The sequence below is a fragment of the Abrus precatorius genome, unplaced genomic scaffold (assembly GCF_003935025.1).
Source record: "Abrus precatorius isolate BTA unplaced genomic scaffold, Abrus_2018 Scaffold5, whole genome shotgun sequence".
Lineage (NCBI taxonomy): Eukaryota > Viridiplantae > Streptophyta > Magnoliopsida > Fabales > Fabaceae > Abrus > Abrus precatorius.
In genome coordinates, this window is record NW_020874395.1 from 14310710 (window position 1) to 14331810 (window position 21101).

The window sequence follows — 21101 nt, forward strand, 5'->3', positions numbered from 1 at the left end:
TGCTCAATACAGGCCAATGTATTTATACACCAACATGAGAACTGACAAGGGCCAATTCCTAATTTAGCCAACCAAATCTATCACCTAACTTTGATCAAATCCAATAAATTATTAATGGGTGGAGATTCACAAGCTTCCTATATGAAAATAATAGCATTCCATAATGTTTACAGACACCACAACTGTCACAACTCTCCTATAATGGATTAAAGGCATGTTTAAATAATAACTTAATTAAACATAAATTAAAAAATTATTTGATAAATTATATAAAAATTTGAGAAAAAAAATTAAATTATACAGGTGTACACCTACTTTTCTATCGTTTAATAATTTTTGTTGGATTAATTCATTCTTAAAATCAATTTTTAGATTAAAGTTACCATCATATATGAATTGAATTTATAAAATTTTATATCAATTCATAGTTGTTTATTATTTTATTTGTATAAATTAATAATATATACTTCTGAAATTTATAATTTTTTTTATTATAATTGTTCAAAAATTTATATAATTTACATTGATATAATTTGTTTTCTTCTCAAAAAAATTATCAAAATAAAATGAAAAGGCTTACAAAAATCATAAAGTGTTTTCTTAAACTCTTTAAAAGATTTTGAATAAAACAGTAAATTGAGCTTGGTTTTTAGATCTATCCTCTCTGTTACATGGTATTAAAGTATTATACTATGTACACTGTGAGTGTACCTTTGTTTTGATCTATCCTCTCTTACATGGAATTAAAAGATTATACCATGTGTTGGATGTGTGTGAAGTAATTTTTGTTAATATTATTTCATTTAATAACTTTTTATAAATACTAAATTTTGTGAATATAATTGTTAAATTAAAATATTTTATTAAATAGATTAAATTTATAAAAATAATTAACGTTTCATCAAATAACTTTATTTTAATGTATAATATCTTTTTAAAAATATAAATAAATATTAAATATAAAATTCCATATTTAAGATTGTTTAATTCATCTAAAACTTAATATACACAATAAAAATATTAATATCATATTATTCAATATTTGAATTAATAAAATTTAATATTTATAAAAAATTATAACCAATGTAACGAGTTACTTTTAAAATAATTTCATCTATCTCTCTTTTACAAAGAATCCTGCCACAGTATATATATGTACATATATTGTTACTCTGTGATTTTTTGTTGTAGCTTTTAAGTTCCTGTTCAATAGCAACGGGATTGGATGAAGCAGTTGCTTTTAATAGTGTTTTCCAGAATCACCCTTTTGTTTTTTTTACTATGTTTGAATTAATGAAAATGAATGAAATAAAGTAGGTTGTATAATTAAAATAAAATTTAATATCAATTTTTGTTTCCTTTTCCATTTCATCGGCAAAATAGTTATACAATGAAATAATAATTTTAATTTCCATTTAAAAAACTCTTAATAATTATGTTAAATCACATTTTAACATAAAAATTACATTTAAATGTATTCAATATCAATTTAAACATGTTATTATTCAATTTCATTTCACATTCTCTTGACATCCTCCCTCCTTATTGGCAGATATAAATATTATCCTCCTTGACAACATGGCTAGAATTGCCTATAATTAATCAGTTGAACAATATATTTAATAAATCACTTTGAAATTGAGATATATAAATCTACAATATAATCACATACAAAGAGGAAGAAATCACTGAGTTGGAGGGTAGGGTGCATGCATTTTCTCTCATTAATTTCATTTTTTGGTTAAACTCTTTTATATATTTATATTGGAATGAAGCATGCATGTATATAGATGTGAGTGTAGATTATTTGAGTGGCATGTAAAAGTAACTTTATAGAATTGAATTTAGTTCCCTCATCTCTCACAGGCCCCCCGTTGCCATCTTCATAGAGGCATGTGGATTGGTACAAATAGGGGGCTCCAATGTTGGGGGAATTGAGATGAATATAAAAGACATCTCCATGACCATACACCAAAATCCTTAGTTTTGGGTTGGTTTCTCAACAAATATGAAACTGCACATTCATATAATATGCATGTGAAGTGTAATCATTCCACCAAGATGTATGGAAACTTCATTGTTGTCATCCTGTGTGTACACATTACGTGTGTGTGCGTGCGTGTGTGTCTTTGTGTTCTTCAAAGGATCCATCACTTCGGTGTTTCAATCATTCAATTATCTGTACCATTTGAGTCGCAACAAATGCATGCAGAGCAGTACACAGTGTTTGATTTGATTGATGCATGCATGCCCATCACCATGTAAATAATTCTCTGTTCTTTTATAATATCTTTTTACTAATACTTTTTATGGTGGTGTTATCATCTCATCATCACAGTAATTTTCGATTACAAGTATACGGATTAGTCTGCATTGACCTACATTCTCTCTCGCACATATGTAATTTTTTTATTGCTGTGTTATATCTTCTATCTTTCCTTTTTAAGATAGTTCAAAAATAATTTTCAAATTATTAAACATTAATATTATATATATTTTTAAAGTTTTTACAAGCCAATTCATAAGTCAAAACTCGTATATCCGCCTATACTTTTAATGCACAATGTTAATATGATTTTTAATAACTTCTTATTTATTCATGCTTTAGCCAATATCTTCAGACTACTCAATACAAAACCTATAGTAAAATATTAGGAAGATTGAATAACTAAAAGAAAAAGGAAAACACTTTATTTATCCAATTATTTATAAGTTTAATAAATATTTAAACTTATATAATTATTTTTAATTAATTATTAAATATTTTACACATTTACCATAAATGAGAGAAAATTATAATTATATTAAAAATTAATAATATAAAATAAACAAAGATAATAATTATTTTGAAATATCAAGTGTGTGAATCAATTGATACATATTTTTTAGTTTAATTAATAATCTCAAATTCTAACTTTAAATATGTACAAAACCTTGCCTCTTATACTGTTTAGTAACTTATAAAAACAATATAAGGAAAAAAAAAAAAAAACACAGGAGAAAAGTTATTTTGCCCAACCTGACCATATATCTGAATCACTTGGTTGTGTCTTTACCAGGCCTGCAACAAGAAACGAAACACCAAAGCTATATTATTTAAAATTCTTTTGAAAGAGAAACTCCACTAACTAATTAACTTTCCATTCATCACATCAGAAGAGATAAAGTCATTTGTTCCATTCTTTTATGTTCAAATTCTCATGTTGACTGACATAATTGGCATGTTCAATATGTGGCTGATTTTATGGCTGCTCCCGCAATATCCATCTTATTTTTTTTATAAGCAAAATAATTTAAGGTCCTACTAAAGTGTTGACGATGGTTAATGAATTAATAGATAAATAATATATTAAAAATTATGATAAAAATGTTGATAATATTTTTTTATATAAAAAGTAGTTTTGATTTCTTATTTAATATCTAAAAAATACTTGTTAATATTTTTTAATATATAATTTATTATGGAGATGAGTACAATGCATTGATAATTCAATTGGCAAAAGATCTCTGCTACTTTGTCTCAGGCCTTTTCATGTCTGATCCAAGTGTTAGGCTGCATCACATGCCATTCAGCAATCATGCTGTCTACCTACTTGCATAAGAGTTTTGTGTTGAGCTAGCTAATTGTTCCAGATACTTTAATCTTGTATGAAGATAATTTCAAAGAAGGTCATTAAATATTACTAATTCTTTTGGGCATGCAGATAATCCTTCTCTATTTTTGAACAAGAACAGATAGTTAAAACAATGGAAAATTATGGTACAAATATTTCACATAAATTAAATGGGAAGAAAGGAGATTGACAAATGTAAAGTTGAGGACATTGTAGTTGGATACGTTATTGCTAACAAATGTACATAAAGAGTTTATATTAGTGAGAGTTTTGAAATATTTCTAAGAAATATTATTATTATGACGTCGTTGATAGCAAGGTTGGAGTGTTTTGTATATGCATGTGTGAAAGTGCATATACTGATTATTCCATGAGAATCTATGAAAACTCTATTGTTCTGATTCAGCATTTTAACTTCTCATGTATGTGCATGTGCCCATTTAGTTGTGCATGTGAAGTGTTATATGGAAACTCCTCTTCCCTAATATTTATACATAAAGGCATTCTCTAATATCTCTCACCACTCACCACTAATAATGTATAATATGGTATTATTTTATGAGAAAAATGTCATGCATATACACAATATCTATGATAATTTACAATTTCTTAAGGAATTATAAAAATTAACAAGCATGATGTATATAACTCAAAAGATACGGTTTTTTAGCTATGAAGATACGTAATATTGTTGATCTCATGAGGCTTTCATTGATTTTAAATTAATATAGACAAACATAAACATACTGAAAACATAATTTATTTTTAAGATGGTAGCGTGATTTTTTATTTTTATTTTATTGATGGTGTATTCTCTTATGTTTTAACACATATTATGTGTTTAATATCCATTTTGATTGATTTTCCGTTCCTTCTAAATTCTAAGTCATGGAATTGCCACTTCAACATATATATGGTGGCACCATAAATCCCAGCATATAATAACAAGAACCAATAGTCAAACACTAAACATCAATCTTCTGAGAAAAACGAATGATAAATTAAAATGCTACTTTTTAAGAGAAATTTTTTATTATTTATAAGACCTTAATCTTTATTACTGACTTACTTAAAGTTTTATATTTTAACATACAGATAATCTTGGTACAATGAAGGGAAAAAAGATAAGTCATGAGGAACCTATATTATTTAATATAATAATATCATTCAATCAAAATAAAGGAGAGACTTCATTCAAGATTTGGTTTCTGAAAAGAATAAAATATGTGTAAAAAATATGAAATTTTTATTTTTATCCAATAAAATTAAGAATTTACTTAAAAGATTCATTAATGGGGGAAATGTGGAACATACAAAACAATTAACAATTTCCTTCAGCAATTAAGGCCAAGATGCAACAACCGTGGTGCCATGGAAATTTGACAACTTAAATTTATAAACACTTAAATAATGATATTTTATTTAATATTTTCATTTTTGATCACATCATATTGTTTATTCATTTATCACTTTTCTTCTTTTTTATATATATCTCTCCAAGCAAGTGTCTATCAAACATTTTTCACAAATTTATCTTTCAAAATATCTTTACTTTACTCACTAAATTCACTGATGGGTGCAATATTTTCTTCATCTTTATTTCATTTGCAAACCAATGTGATATATTTATATAAAAGAAAAATTGTAGTTCTTGTGCTACGGACGTACTGTCCTGAGTGGTGGAGCAGTAGGACCAGACGATGTGAGCATATGCATAGTTGCTTCTGATCAGTGCACCCATTTGCACTTCAGAGTATAGATCGATTATGGAGCTCAATTGTTTTTGTTAAACATTTTAAAATTAATATCATATATCACAGTTATGTATATAATTGTTTTTGTTTGTCTTTCTCTTTATATATAATTATAGGCACACAACTCAAAAATATTTTTTTAAAATTTAAAAATAACATTTGGTTACCCATTTTAATGTTGTAAAAACATTTATAACTAGTACTAAAATTCCTCTTCCACTTTTTTTTTTTCATTTTTTATTTTCTTCTATTATAATATCACATGACATTTTGTATATTTTTATTGCTTAAATTTATTATTTTATTTTTTTAACAATTTTTGTTTATTACATGTATACGTTACTTGGTTTTTGCATTCTAACTTTTTCAAAATTTTTCTTATTTTTTTCATAAAAAGACTATGAAAATACAATAATTTTAAAACATTATAAACTTTTATTGTATATGTTAAATTAAGGAAATAAATATATAAATGAATTGAGATTAACATTAATTTAGTCTTTTAAATATTTAAGATATTCAAACATATATATAATTTTTGTTTGTAACTTATTCAATCCATTTTGAAGTACTCATTTGATATCATATATATTTTAATTCCAAAATTGATATCAAATAAAATTTTTAAATACTAAAATAATATTTTTGAAACTTTTAAAAATAACTTATATATTAGAATGTATTTTAAGATAACTAAAAAATATTTAATTTTAGAATTTAATTAAAATGCATTAATAGTATAATTTTTTATTATGTTATTCAATTATAAATTGTCATATTAGTAAAAGTTATTGAATTTTATAATAACCAATTTAAAAGTCATACAAAAATTTAGGATAACATTGTTAGCATACACTTTGTTTAACAAAATCAAGCTATTAATAAAGAAATTAAATCTATATATATTAATAGTATAGATGAATATTCTGAACTAATAAAACTATTAATATATTATATTATATTATTAATATAAATTCCAAATATTTATATTAATAATTTAATTTTTGTTAAAAAAAATTACACCCACAAAAGCTAATCTAGTATTAAATTATTAACAAATAATTTTTTTAGTATATATTAAAACTTGAAAAAAAGGGTTTTATCCTCATTGATAATTGTGCTGAGGTCAAGTCCAAGTAGGGTTGGTCAAAGGCAAAAACATCTTACACCTTACAAAAAATTAGTGAGGAAGCATGTGGATGCCAAAAACTGTTGTCATAGGCCATCCTTCTAAGAATTGTGCCATTCACTATTCATTGATCCCATGAGCCGTCAAAGAGGTAACCACAGCTGTCTCATCCAATAGTGTCATGTGCTATGGCACTAATATTAATGAAAATTGTATATATAATAATAATAATAATAATGAAAAAAATGTGTGATAAAAGCCATAAAGTAAAAGAGTGTAGTATTGAATTTGAATAGGACATTGTCATAAAGAAAAAACCTAAAGTGATATAATTATATCGGTTCAAAAGGCTTTTAAAAGTGAGGTACTTGGGTGTGTTTATGTGAGGCATCACCAGTGGAGCATGACACAGCCAAATTAGACAAAACAATGGGTAAAGATGATGCTATTGCTACTCCAGTCATGGTTCTTTTCATTGCTAGAATTTTGTAGTGTTTAATTTTAATAAATTATCAGGATAAAAATTTTATATTAGTAACTAATTAAAAACTACTCTTAAATAAATTTTTAATATATTTTATGAAAAATAATACTTTTTAGTAATATAATAATTCATTATTAAATTATAATATAAAAAATTTTGTGCTATGATATATTGTAATTGGATTTTGATATTATATTATTTTTAGTGTAACAGAGTTGATGGTCTTTGCAACAGAATCATGAACAGATCCAACATTTCTATACCCACTGTGCTCATACTCATCATAGAAAATCTACATGGTTCATGCTATGGAGTTAATCAATGTTGTTCCATTTGCGTATTGTGCCTGTAACTTTGCTACCTGCTCATGGTTCATGTTTATATATGTCTTAACTCAAAGTTCTGTTTGTAATGGTTTGCTGGGTCTTGGCCTTCTAAGACATTTTCATTTATCAATCTACATATAATATGAGAAAAAAAATTGTGAATATTAATAGTTTAGTCAAGGATTGAGAATAATGCATGGTTTAGTCAAGGATGATGCCATAAATACATTTAAATTTAAATAAATTACAAATAAATCCAGCTCTAGTTTTCATTCATTTAAGCTTAAACCTTAGGAAATTTATTTGATTTTCACCAACTTTGGAGAATTGAACCTCTAAGGTCTCATGGAAAACTTTAGAGGTTTGGATGAATGAATTCTAAATTACTAAATTATATGTATTTGGATAGTTTAAAAAAGTATTTATAATATACTTCAAAGTCTTAACTAGATAATTTTTATATCAAAGAGAATTTCCAATAACATGTCTTTAGAAATAATTCAAATACTCCACTATTTTGCTTAACTTTTTGTAATTATTATTTATAATTTATTTTTTTTATATTTTACTCTCACTTGTATCATCTTTTGTTGTTGAATTCATATTCTTCAGAAATCTAAAACTCTGCGTCATCCAAACACAAACTTAAAACTTAGGAAATTTATTTGATTTTCACCCATTTTGGAGAATTTGAACCTCTAAGGTCTCATTGAAAACCTTTATGTATCTGTTGGAAATAGAAACAACTGAATTGAAAGTTGGGCCATTGAATTTGGATACACTTTCTTCTCCGGATCCAGCAATTATATGCCCGAAACGTGAAAAATGCATAGCAAGTAACATCAACCAAATATAATATGAACACAAATTTGGTGATTAAACAAATCTGTCTTTTTATCTAATAGAAACACTTTGTCGTAGCCAACTTGCCCACAAGCCACATCCCTAATTGGATTGCTGCCATTTTAATAGTTCCTCTTTTTTCTACTCTTGGAATTTTTCTTTTTAATCCTCTTGGGCAATTAAGACTCTGTAAGTGGGAGTTGAAAGATAGAGCCACCATGATAACTATAAGTCTATGTGCATATAATAATAAAAAAAAAAAAAAAAATACTGCACTTAATCTAATTTATCATATAAAAATTTCCACTTTAAGCAAGGTTGTACATATATATCTAGCAAAAATGATAAGTTCCATCATCCATAACAAGTCACAACCTTGATCAGCTAGTGCTTTCTTTTCTCCTACATAAACATGAAGATTTTATATTTTCCTCTATGTTTGTTCTGCTTGTTGCTTGTCCTTTTTCTCCCCTCTACTTCAGCCAGGTAAACATACCTTAATTTTGCAACAAGGAGATAAGATTAACAATAACTTAGCTCTAACTGCTAACATTATTTTGAATTATTACCAAATTTAAATGGTTATGATATGTTTGGTTTCCTATGGTTGACAAATAATTTATTGAAATATTGGCAGGCGCATATTTCCTTCCCCTCCTCCACCACCTCAAGTATGTTGTCCTAAGACTAGAAGACTAGATGTTGATGCTAGTCCATGAAAAATCAATGCCAAACTCTATGAATTTAACATGAGAGGATTCATCATGCAACTTATATGTTTGATTCCTCCATAAATACCAGTACTTGTTTATGTAGATTGAGGATGAAGTTATGTTTGGAATTATTCACTAGCATACCCTCTATAATGCTATCCGTAATCAAACATGTAATGAATAACTCATAAAAAATCTGAACGTGGGAAATCCTCATCCTATGTGTTCTGTTACTTCTCTAATATTTGAGTGATAATCTAAAGTTTAGGATATTTATTTGGATTTAATTTCTTTTTCTTAAGAGTTATATAGGTATAATCTTCAAAACATAAAATAAAAATTGGAATGTCAATTTTGTGTACATACAATTTAATAACCATTTAGTTATACAAACACGTGGAGCCATAAGAAGAAGATGAAATTATAAGAGTAGAAAATAGCTAATATTCCGAAATTAAGCTACTGCATATAATTAGCCAAGGCAATTTCTACATGGAATTACTCAGAACCTTTCCTCTGTATTTTCCATGATCATCATGTGAACATGCAACAGATACTTCAAATATAGTTTGTATTTATAACATAGCTAGTCTTTTATCTCACAAACAGGATACATTTTAAGCTTAATAAGAGATAAAGGAAGTATTTATGATGTTAATATCCATAAATTCTTCCATTGCTTTTCGTTTTTGGAAGTTCTATTAAAATTTTAATTGATACCATATCTCTCAGTTTTTTTAACCGTTGGTAAAATATCTTATATTATGTCATTTTAAGTAAAGATACTCTCTAGATATCATAATTTTCTGGTATGCATTGAATAAAAAGAAGTAAATGTAAAGAAATAGACTTGATATTCCTTGGCTGAGACCTAAATTACGATTACGACTATCTGTGCTGTCTGCAAATGATAAAAAGCATTTGTAAATTATTGAGAAAAAATTTACAACCTGTTAAGCTCTTTGAATTGGGAGGAACTGCTAAAAGGCTTATAGATGATAACTATGATGACTTTCTTCAACCAAAGATAATTCAAAACATGATTTGCTTTTAATCTGATTATCAGTGCACCTTGACAATATGTAGTGCTTTTAGAAAATACAATTTTTTCTGTAGCCTGATAACTATTACTCAATTCACGTATAAATGTTCCAATCACTTTGAATCTAAAATATTTACTTAAAAGGGAAAAGAATGACCTCTCCTTACCAAAATTGATAAAACAAGGCATGGAAGCCTTATAATGCACATCTTCTTTTCAACAGAATAAAATTTCTAGCAATGAAAATAGTGTTTTCTTGTTGTCTTTGTCTTTTTCTTTTTTTATCCTCGTTCATAAGCCTTCTCCCAACTATCTACAACTTCAGAAAATTCTATTGCACCTAAGTTTCCCCCTTCATTTGAGCCACCTGCATGAGACTCAAACCTTGAGACAACACTATCTATCTTCAGTTTGCTTCCTAGAAACTTCAGTTTTAATAGCTGTAGACAACAAACTTGAACTCTATTCCTGGTCTAAGACATTCCAACGATTTAAAGAACCAATTATAGGTGCTTCTTTCTTCCTAACAGATGGTAGCAGATTAGCAGAACCACTTGACCATTCTTCATCACCCTGAGAATCTCCCTTCCAACTAGAGTCTTGAACCATAGCCTTTTTTGACGGGTTAACTTTCAGTGCCAGCAGTGCTCCTCCCCAGGCATTGGTAACTGAAGATGTCGCCGATGTCCCAACATCTGGGGCAAACAAAACAGCTCCCTGATAAACTGTTCCATGATCCAACCTCCTCATTGCAGTTGCAGCTCGGGCAGGATCATGAAAAACAGCCAAGGCATTCTTGTCATTCAACCAAACAAGCTCACACTCACCACCAAACCTCAACACCAAGGCTCGAATATCAGCATCACTTGGTAAGTCTGGAAATGAGACAACAAGCTGCGGGTCCATATCTACCAAAGGATCAAATGTAGGAGGAAGGGGAGCATTTAAAGTTGTGGTACCCTGAACCCCTATCACATGAGATGGGGCCTTTGATTTTGGGGTAACAGAGATAACGATAAATCGCTTTGGCTCCCAACCGGCAGATTTCACTGCAAGCTTCCATCTTTCAGCAATCAACCTCACTGCATCTCTTTTATCCTTTGGCATAGGACAAAAGACGTGGAATTTTAAACCATGTGTAGTTCCTCTGCTCTTGCCAAGCACTAAAATCTTGCATCTCTCCTCAACAGCTAAAACCCATTTTAGATCACGTCTAATAAAATCAAAAAGCAATTCATTAGCGGAGTTGTCACCAAAATGGAGGGAATCCAGACTTGAAGCAGTAATGTCAAAAGCATCAGCAATAACCCTTTTACGCTCCAACTTAGCACATTCATCATCACACATCAACTTTCTTTGTCCAAGGGGAACTTTTTGGCCATTTGCATCAACTGGATGAAGTGGCACAGGCAACTTTTGAATAATGGAAACTTCATGTATGGCATCGACAGTATAATTGTTATTGCTACCACCAGCATCACAAGGAACATTTGTTGTAATCCGGCCACAAGAACAAGTAATCATAACAGGGAATTCACATCTTGTATTTGGACATGGCGATGAAGGGTGACATGGAGCCATACACATATGCTGACAGCTTGTCCTTGGAGCACGACATGTTTGGCCACATGGTGCAAGGAAACCTTGTACAACACCAGATAAATTATCACATGGTGGGGGGTGACATATTCTGCCACATGCATGTAAACCACATTGTCTAGTCTTCCCACAAGGATTATTACATCTAATATCCTTAGAACCACAAGGTATGTTCCTGAGAACCACATGCCCACCGATACATTCTTTTGCTACGGGCACTGAACAAGGAGGGCAATCTCCAAAATGACAACTATGTGAGCCTGAATGTCCACATGGCTGAGGAACTGAACATGGAAGCTGACATGAGGGAAGTGGTGTACCACAAGGTAGAGGAGGAGGGATTGAAGTCCTTCCACAAGCACAAGTCAAATCAGTGAAGATTGTTTCAAGACAAGGTGGACAATGACCAGTGTGACACAAAGATTCACACATATGTTGGCCACATCTTAGCTTCTTTCCACATGGCATGGAACAAAAATGAGGATTCCAATCCCCATTAAAACTATTATTTGAATTTGAAAGTGGACAACACCTTTCACTGCATCGGTGCCTTCCACAATTCTTTTTTCTTCCACAAGGCTTTTCACATGTAAATTTTCCACTCTCCATTATAGTCTTATAGCACTCCACATTTCGAGAAGTAGACCCACATCGACACTTCTGTGAAACTAGAACCAAACAAGGTGGACATTCCCCAACGTGACAGGGCTCTTTACAATGATGCATCCCACAACAAAGGAGCTTGCCACAGACTTGAGAGCATGTAGGTACTGAATCCAAACAACTCCAACGTTCATTCTCCAACCTTTTTTTCCCACAACAACATGTTTTAACCTGGCTTGGTAAAAATGCACATTCCCCACAACTTCCTGGATGGCAAATTTCACTACAGATATGATTACCGCAGCTAAGTTTCTTTCCACAATTGGAACCACAAGAAAATACACCATCTTCCGCTTCAATTTCACCCTTTACAGCCATATCACCACAAGGAATAACCTCCATCATTTTACTGCAAAAGCAAGAGGCATTGACTAGAACCTGACAAGGATCACAAGGACCCACATGACAAATGTGTTCACAGTGATGACGCCCACATTCAAGAAGCATATCACAACATTGACCACAAGTAAGAACAGACTGCAGATCAGAGCAACGGGTGGTAACCATTTTCTTCCCACAAGGGCACAAACGTGGAGGGGCAAATGCTTTACAATGAGGGCATGGACCCGGATGGCATTGCAAGACACAAACATGGGGGCAAAGATCATCCTTATTCCCTTCAGCAACCAGCAACTTTCTCTCAAGAGACTTCCCACACGGTTCTCCACATGAATGGGGAGTCAAATATAAATCAGATGGAGGGTCTATCCTCTTTCCACAAAAACAAAGATACCTAATCTCCTTTGAGGACATAAGCTGCACAGACTGACAACCAGGACACCGCCAATTAAACCCTTGATTCTTCTCCGCAGACAAATCAACCGAGGTGGGCGTCCGAGCCCATTTTTTGATGCAGTTCAAGTGAAAGATAGAGTAGCAGCTGGAGCAAGACCAAACTGGTGCCGACCTCCGGACCATGTCATAGCAAATCATGCATTCCACAGTACCTTTCATAAGCTTCTCCTGAATCTCTTGCACCAATTGAGGCAAACTAGAGTCTCTAAATTCCAACCCCTTCCCCTCGTGATTCTCACTCCTCCCTTTATCCCTTTCCATACTATGATTCCCATGATTGCTCCTATGGGGAGTCACCCGCGAAGCAACGGCCACCCCATGATTGGAAGAACTTGCATCAACATTAGCATTGTGATTTAAATGCAAATTTGATGGCTGTAAAACAGTAGTGGATGCTGCACTCCCTCTAGGAACCCATTCTTGACGAGTAGCACCTTGTGATGGAACCCTTAACCAATCCCTTCTCGCTCTCCGATGTTGCAAGCTCATACCTTTACGATCTTCCTAACACACCCAAAATCTAAACTAAAACTATAGCAAGCTCAATTCAACCACACACACCAAACCAAACCACAATATCCACCTGGCCCCCAATTCTTCTCAAACTGAGACACTTGTTAAATACCTCAAAACAAAATATAAAATATAATCAATACCAAGAATTGCAAACTGTTGCAGCTTGATTAGAATTTCAATTGATAAAAAACAACTGAGAACTATAACGAGGCTTATTTAATTATTTCTATTTTATTTGATGAATAACAACAAACAATTAGAGGAAAAAGCAAAGAAGAGAAACAATGGTACCTGAAGGCGAAGGAAAGACCATTGAGAAATTTCGATGATTCGTTTGTTGTTATTGTTCCGTCTGAATTTTGATTTTTAAGATTTCTTTTATGGACAAACCTGTGTCTGGTATTTATAAGTTTTCTAGAGTCAGTTTTTTTTAATTTTTTGGTCAAACTGGACTCAGTTTGATGAGGGAAAAAATAAAACAAATTAGATTTTTATAGTGGTCTCCAATTTAGGCCCAGTGAACAAACCCATATTTTAAAGATTGTTGGGCCTTGCGGAGTTGAAGGAATAAATGGCTTTTTGAAGTAAGAAGCCTAGACAAAAAAAGAAAAGAAAAAGAAAGTTGCATATATGAACGTGCATCTTATAGCTAGCATCTTTAGTGGATTTCTTTTTCCAATCTAACATCAAACCTCATTTTGGGTTTTTGGTCAAAAGGGTAATGTTCTTGAGACTGCCACAAAAAATTTCATGAAGGTGCCCAACAGTTTCTGAGGGCATGGTGTTGATAATAGCTTTGGATCAACATTTGGACATCATAGTTTTTGAAAATGATGGCATACCCATATTCCAGTAGTGCTGGGCTGGCCCCGACAAACTAGCCCATCTCATTTCAGGTCCATTTTAGCTTTTGACTCTTTAATCTTTTCAAATTATATTCCCTCCTTAAAAAAAGAAAAAAAAAAACTCTTGAAACAATCCTTACTACAACTTACTTATAATGTGAGGAATATCTAGACATGTACATATTACATGATTTCATATCTTAGAATGATTCCTTAAATAATATGGTTAGATTTATATGATCACAGAGCAGGAACATAATTTTAAAAAAATTGAATAATCAAAAATAAATTTATTTATATTTATAAAAACTAAAAATATATTTAAATAAAAAATATAAATCAATATATTAAAAGTAAATTAGAAATATCACCAAATACATGAATCAATTGACAGGAAAATGTTTTAACATTGAGAGAAAAACTTTGCCACTCATAATGGTCTTATCCTACTCAAACAAGAGTGTTTTTAGTGGAAGATATGTATAAAAAAATTAGAGATAAACTTTTTGTGGCTGTGTTGAATACATGACAATTTGTTGACATTGTGTGATCATGTAATTAACCTTCTCTAACGTAAATTTGCAGTCATTGCAATTTGTAATGCCATTTTTCCTTTGGCTCAGCTCGAATTGATCAGATTCCTTTCTCTCTTTGTTCTGAAATAAAACATGAAAGCAGACTAAGAAGGGAGAAGGCGAAACTCTACAAATTTTGATGATCAAAAGCAACGATTTTGTGGTCCCATTTGAATAAATTTGTATATGGATGGTATTGGGCAAATAGAACGAGACAGGAAGAATATGAAGCATATTTGATTGATTTAATCACATGTAATCTGACAAAAAATAATATAATAAGATGAAGTAAAGATATCCTAAAGAAAGATGGTGATTTTGTTTGGACTTTTGCAATGAAGACAATTTAATGGAGATGCATCGAATGCCAGGATCCGAAGCAGCTGTCACATATTCATCAATGGACAAAATTTAGGTGCACATTCTATGGTGCTGTACTCAAATAAAAATTTTAGTTTTGTTTTGGCAATTTCATTTTTAATGTTAGTATACCCAAGTTTATCAGGTGTATTGTTAAAATAAAATTTTAATTTTAATAACAAATAGTATTAACGATATCTTTGGTATAGTATTTGTGTTTTGTTTTTTATGAATTACTTTAAGTCGAGTGTTAAAACATATTATCTAATTATAAAAACAAAAAAAAATTCATTTGAATTTTATGATTTTTAATAAACTTTATTTAATAATAAGAGAGTGTTAAAGTAAATGTTAAAAAGTTCGTTTTTAACATTTGTGAGATGTTAAAATGTTATACTACAAGTCGAGATGTTACTTAAACCAAACTTCACCCTGAGATCATTTGTGAGCAAGCTATTATGGGCTATTCATCAGAGAAGAGTGTGAATACGTTCAGGGTCTTTCCAACGCTATATTACCTTAAACACTTGCTGAGGAGATGGATATTGCATGGACCCAATCACCTTGTAAGTAGACTTTAAAGAAAAATGGTCATCATTTGATAGATTCCAAATCACTCAGTCCTTTTTAACTTGAATTTAAAGAGTTACCCTTAAAACACACCCAAGAACTTCACTAGGGAGGCAACTCTATAAATGATCCAGCTCCCATTTGCCTTACGCATTCACATAGTCTCACACTTTCTTTGATAATTCTCCAGTTAAAATAAAAGATATTGTTGTCTAGATCAGTGGTTTTGACCTTAGCATCCATCTGTCAAACCAGAAGTTCACATTAGCTCCATCACCAACTATCCATCTAATATGAGGTTTCACCATATACTAAGCCTTGCATATTCCCCGCCAAAGATTAGACATCTTTTGTCTTTTCTCCACTTGGGGAATAAGGTCTTCAAGACACCCATATTTGGATAAGAGTACCTAAACCCAATGCTTATCCCTATCAGCAATCAAACTCCAGCAATTCTTCATCATGAAGGCCATATTCACATCATGCATACTCCTAAGCCCAAGTCTACCTTGAGTTTTGGGTTGACAAATCACCAACCATCCCATCGTATGAATCTTTCGACTTTATGAATTATCTCCCCATAAGAATTGCTTGCATTTCTTGTCAATCTCATCACATATGCTACGTGGTAACCTAACTGCTTGCAAGGTGTACGATGGAAGAGCATCAAAAACCGATTTGGTTAAAGTCAACCTACCAGCAAAAGAAGGTTCTTAACTTTCCACTTGCTAAGTATTTGATTGACCTTGTCAATAATTCCACGGTAAGTTTCTTGGTGCACTCTTGAATGATGCAAAGGAATACCTAGATACTTACCTAGATTGTTAGCTGTTTGAAAATCAAATGATGAGCCAATTTCATTTCTCACATTTCTAGCCATATTTTTGGAGAAGAAGATTCTTATTTTATCCTGACTAATCTTTTGGCCTGAGCTATTACAAAAAAGACTCAAACAGAGTTGTATAACTTCAACTTGATCCATGCTAGCCTCCGCGAACAAAAACTAATCATCCGCAAAAGCCAAGTGAGATAATGTAGGTCCTCCACAAGATCATCGAATAGGCTTCCACAATTTGAGTTACGGAGATTTCAATAAGATGAAATAGCCTTTCCATGCACAACATAAACAAATATAAAGATATAGGTTCCCCTTGCCTCACCCCACGAGAAGGAGAAAAGGACTCTAACACCTCTCCATTCCAGAGCATTTGTAACCTCGTAACCTGGTTGAAGATATATAGCTCCATATAAATTCAATGGTTTTTTGTGACAAACCAATATCTTCCAATGTCTCCTTGATAAATACCCAATTTAATCTATCATATGATTTTTCAAGATCTATCTCGATAGCCATCCAACCAACCTTTCCAGTTTTAGACTTCATAGAATGGATGACTTCTTGAGCCATGATGATATTATCCTTGTTCTGATGGGGAACAAAACTGCATTGATTTGGATGAATCAGCTTGTCCATGAAACTCCTAATTTGGAGAGCCAACATCTTGGTTATGATTTTGTAGGAAACATTACATAAACCAATAAGACACATATGTTTAAGTTGAGTTACCTGATCCATTTTGGGAATTAGCGTGATAAAAGTTTCATTGATTTCAGAAATCTTATGTGGATGAGCGACAATATCCCAGATAAAATTACATAACTCTGGTCCCACACAATTCTACTGGGATTGATAAAATATGGCCTGAAGGCCATCCGAGCCTAGAGCTTTAAACTCACTCATACTCTTAACAATGACTAATATTTCCTCATTGTTTATCTCCCTATCAAGATCCTCAATTTCAGTACTTGAGAGAGAGGGAAACATATTAGTAATACAAAAGGGAACATGACTTCCAGTTTCATGGAAAAGATCTTCATAGAACCTAGTGACCAATGATTCCAACTCCTGCTGGTTGTTGATCAACTCTCCATCCTCGTTCAATAGTCTTGTTATTCAATTTTTCCTACGACGAATTATCGTCGAGCCATGGAAAAATTGAGTATTACGATCCCCTATAGTCAGCCACTTGCATCGAGATTTTTGAAACCAAATGACCTCATCTCAGCTATAGAATTGTATCCAACTCCTACCATAGTTCAGTTTGTAGCTGGTCCAAGAACCTATTAGGACTAGAATATAATTTTTGTGAAATACCGTGCAAACGACGAAGAAGTCTTCTCTTTTGTTAAAATACATTACCAAACATAAATTTGTTCTATTCTAAAAAATTTGCCTAAACATGCTTAACCCCTTGAAGTGTATTTATAAAAAATTTTCAAACAAAAAATAATCGATATTTATTCTCAAAATAAGTGTATTTATTAATATTTATTGAGATTTTTTTAAAATATTCAATCTCTATTAGATAAACATTAAATTTAAAATAAAATTTAATTTATATTTGAACATATTCAATCATCAATCAATTCTAATTTGCCATATACATTTTAGAATAGAAAGAAACATCTTATAAATCTCCCTTATAAAAAGGATTTTAGGAAAAAATAAATTCTCACAAAAGTCAAACCAATTCAAATAAATAAAAAACTATTTCAATATTATTAAAAAAAGTTTTTTAAGCTTTCATAATAATTGAGACAGATGCTTTGAACAAAGGATATGGTGGTATTTTAAAACAAAGAAACAATTCATAAGAGCATATTATTGTATACATATAAACATTGAAATTTTGCAAAACAAAATTATTCTATTATGAAAAAAGAAGTTTTGATAATTGTTTTATGTGTTTTAAAATATCAATATAATTTACTCAATCAAAAGTTTTTTATTAGAGTTTATTACAATTAACAAAAGAAATTTTAAAAAAATATAAAAAAATATTTCATTAAAACAGATTTTTGCTTAATGGTAAATAATTTTAAGTATTTTTAATTTTAAAATTAAATATCTTAAAGGCACTTCTAACTCTCTTCCTGATTATTTCATCTCCTAAATATTTATAGGAAATGTAGAATGCTTAAAAAAATAATTTTTATCCCTCTTGGGGAGGCAAAATTAAAGAATTCAAAATAGCTCTAACTCTTCCAAGTCTAACAACATCAAGATCGGAGTCATCTATCAATAAATTAATCCAACAAGTAGAGTCATTAATTTAGCGTGCTGAGATTCCTTTAAAAGTTTGTCATCCACTTAGAAAATAGTTTCAACAGAGTCATAGATTCATCCTGATAATTTTAAACAATCTAAAGCTGATCATGTTTCTCCAATTGAAACTTTAATGGCTCTACAAGAAGGAGGCCTTACACATCTCCCAAAGAAAATTTGGACAAACGTTATATCTGAATCAAATGAAAATTTCGGACCAGACATAATTAACCTTAACTCCCTCATTCAAACAATGAAAGAGTATAAAATAGTTTACAATATGTTAAAAGAGAAATATATTTCTTTTCAAAGCTCGTGATAAGTGGACGAAGGAAAATAAAAAAGCTAGAACGACGATAGCACGAACAAAACTAGCTAGAGGGAGAAAAGGGAAAATACAGAAAAAAAAAAAGAAGATTTCATTCAATGATAATTTTGGTCCTTATAATGTTATATAAAAAAAAAATTAGAATATATTAAAATAAGTTTATAAAATTATCTTATTTTGTTGATAGTTGTGAAACAAAATCCTAGCAAAAATACTTTTAAAATAGCTTTGTAGAAATTTATATATTAAAAATTTAAGTTCCATTTGAATGATTAAAAAAAAATTTACTTTTTAAAATATAATAAGTTTGATTTTTTTTTTTAAAAAAACTGTTTCTCTTTTGATATATTGCAAATTGTTTTATACGTATAAAAATTTGAATATTTTCAAAAGAAATTTTTTTTAAAACGATATAAAAGAAATAGAAAAAATTTTGTTTACAATATATAAGATGGGTTGGATACATGTAGTGTGGAATTGGGCATCAACAAGCTGAGGACCACACTCCTTTCATTATTATCATCACATCACATTAATCGGTTGTTATTGTCCAATTCCTCTGCCTAATTTATCTGCATCCTACCAACAAGGGAATCCATTCATGCTCGTAACTTCGAATAATCAAATGAACACCTTTTCATCTTTTATACTTTATCCTAATATCAATATCTTATCAACTTTGATCACTTTTATGTTATTTATTCTTCACTCATCAACTATATATAAAATATTGTCAGTTTTCTTCCATTTTCTTTCTCAGATTTTTTTAACAAAATTAATGGTTCACATTTTTTTGTTAGGTTTATGTTATGTCTGAAAAAAATTAGGTCAACGAATTTTTTATTAGAATAATTATAGGTTAAAATTTATGATCTATTATAAATGAAAATGCATTAAGTTATAATTAATAATAATAATAATTTTTTATGATTAAATTTGAGATAAAATATGTGAACATATATTATAAAATATAAAATTATATAATGATAATAACAGAATTTTTAATCTTTAAAATTTTTAAAATGATATGATAGTCTCTTATTTTTATATTTACTGTATATTTAAATTTCTAGACTCGGACGTTAATTGACAGTAAAATAATGTTAACACATAATATTAAATGACATTTATAATTGATTGTATAGTAAAAAAGATGTTATATAAATATAAAGACTTAAATATTTGTGAAGATGGAAGTCAAAAATTAATGTGATATTTTAAAAATTTTAAGGATTAAAATGTGTGATATTTTTCGTTAAAAGGACTAAATTAAGGGTTTAGTTAAAAAAAAGGAAAGAAATTATAATTTTATATTATAAATGCATTTAGATAATTTTTTTATTGAAATATTTATTAATATTTTTAAATAATTATTTATATTATATATTTAACAATAAAACTTATTAAAATTAACTAAAAAATAATTCATAAAAATCATACACTATTTTTTATAAATTATTTTAAGCAAGTTCTACATAACCTAACATGTTCAACCTGAGCGAATTAATCTGATAATGATGTTTAATTACTTGCATTGATATTGAGTTATCTAAACAATTATTTTTTGAAGTAGTATTATCATTTTGCTATTTCATTTTTTATATTTTTATACTTTATTTGAGAGTTTGAAAATAAAAAAAATAAAAAAGAGGAAAGGAAAAAATGTTAATACATAATTCTTAAAATTAAATAAACTTAAAAATATTAAATTAAAATAATTTTGTAGAATCTATAAACATTCTTTTCTCATTTAAAAGTTTTAATTATAAATAAATATAACATATATTTTTATTTTTATTTTGCTAGAATATAAATTTTTCTTTTAATTCTTCTCATTTA

The 21101-nt window shown here is 29.8% G+C and overlaps 1 protein-coding gene across 1 annotated transcript; it reads right to left on the bottom strand.

The window, feature by feature from the left end:
- Window positions 1–9896: 9896 nt before the first annotated feature.
- On the bottom strand, window positions 9897–13853 carry LOC113867225 (NF-X1-type zinc finger protein NFXL1-like). Its single transcript, XM_027502385.1, has 2 exons — window positions 13770–13853; window positions 9897–13587 (listed from the first exon to the last, which is right to left on the bottom strand). Exon 2 carries the CDS (start codon window positions 13449–13451, stop codon window positions 10368–10370), a length of 3084 nt encoding a protein of 1027 aa, XP_027358186.1. The 5' UTR covers window positions 13452–13587; window positions 13770–13853; the 3' UTR covers window positions 9897–10367.
- Between the last annotated feature and the right edge of the window lie 7248 nt (window positions 13854–21101).

What these genes read in the sequence shown, in the direction of transcription:
- LOC113867225 (XM_027502385.1), bottom strand. Translation starts at nt 13,451, where the DNA reads ATGAGCTTGCAACATCGGAGAGCGAGAAGGGATTGGTTAAGGGTTCCA.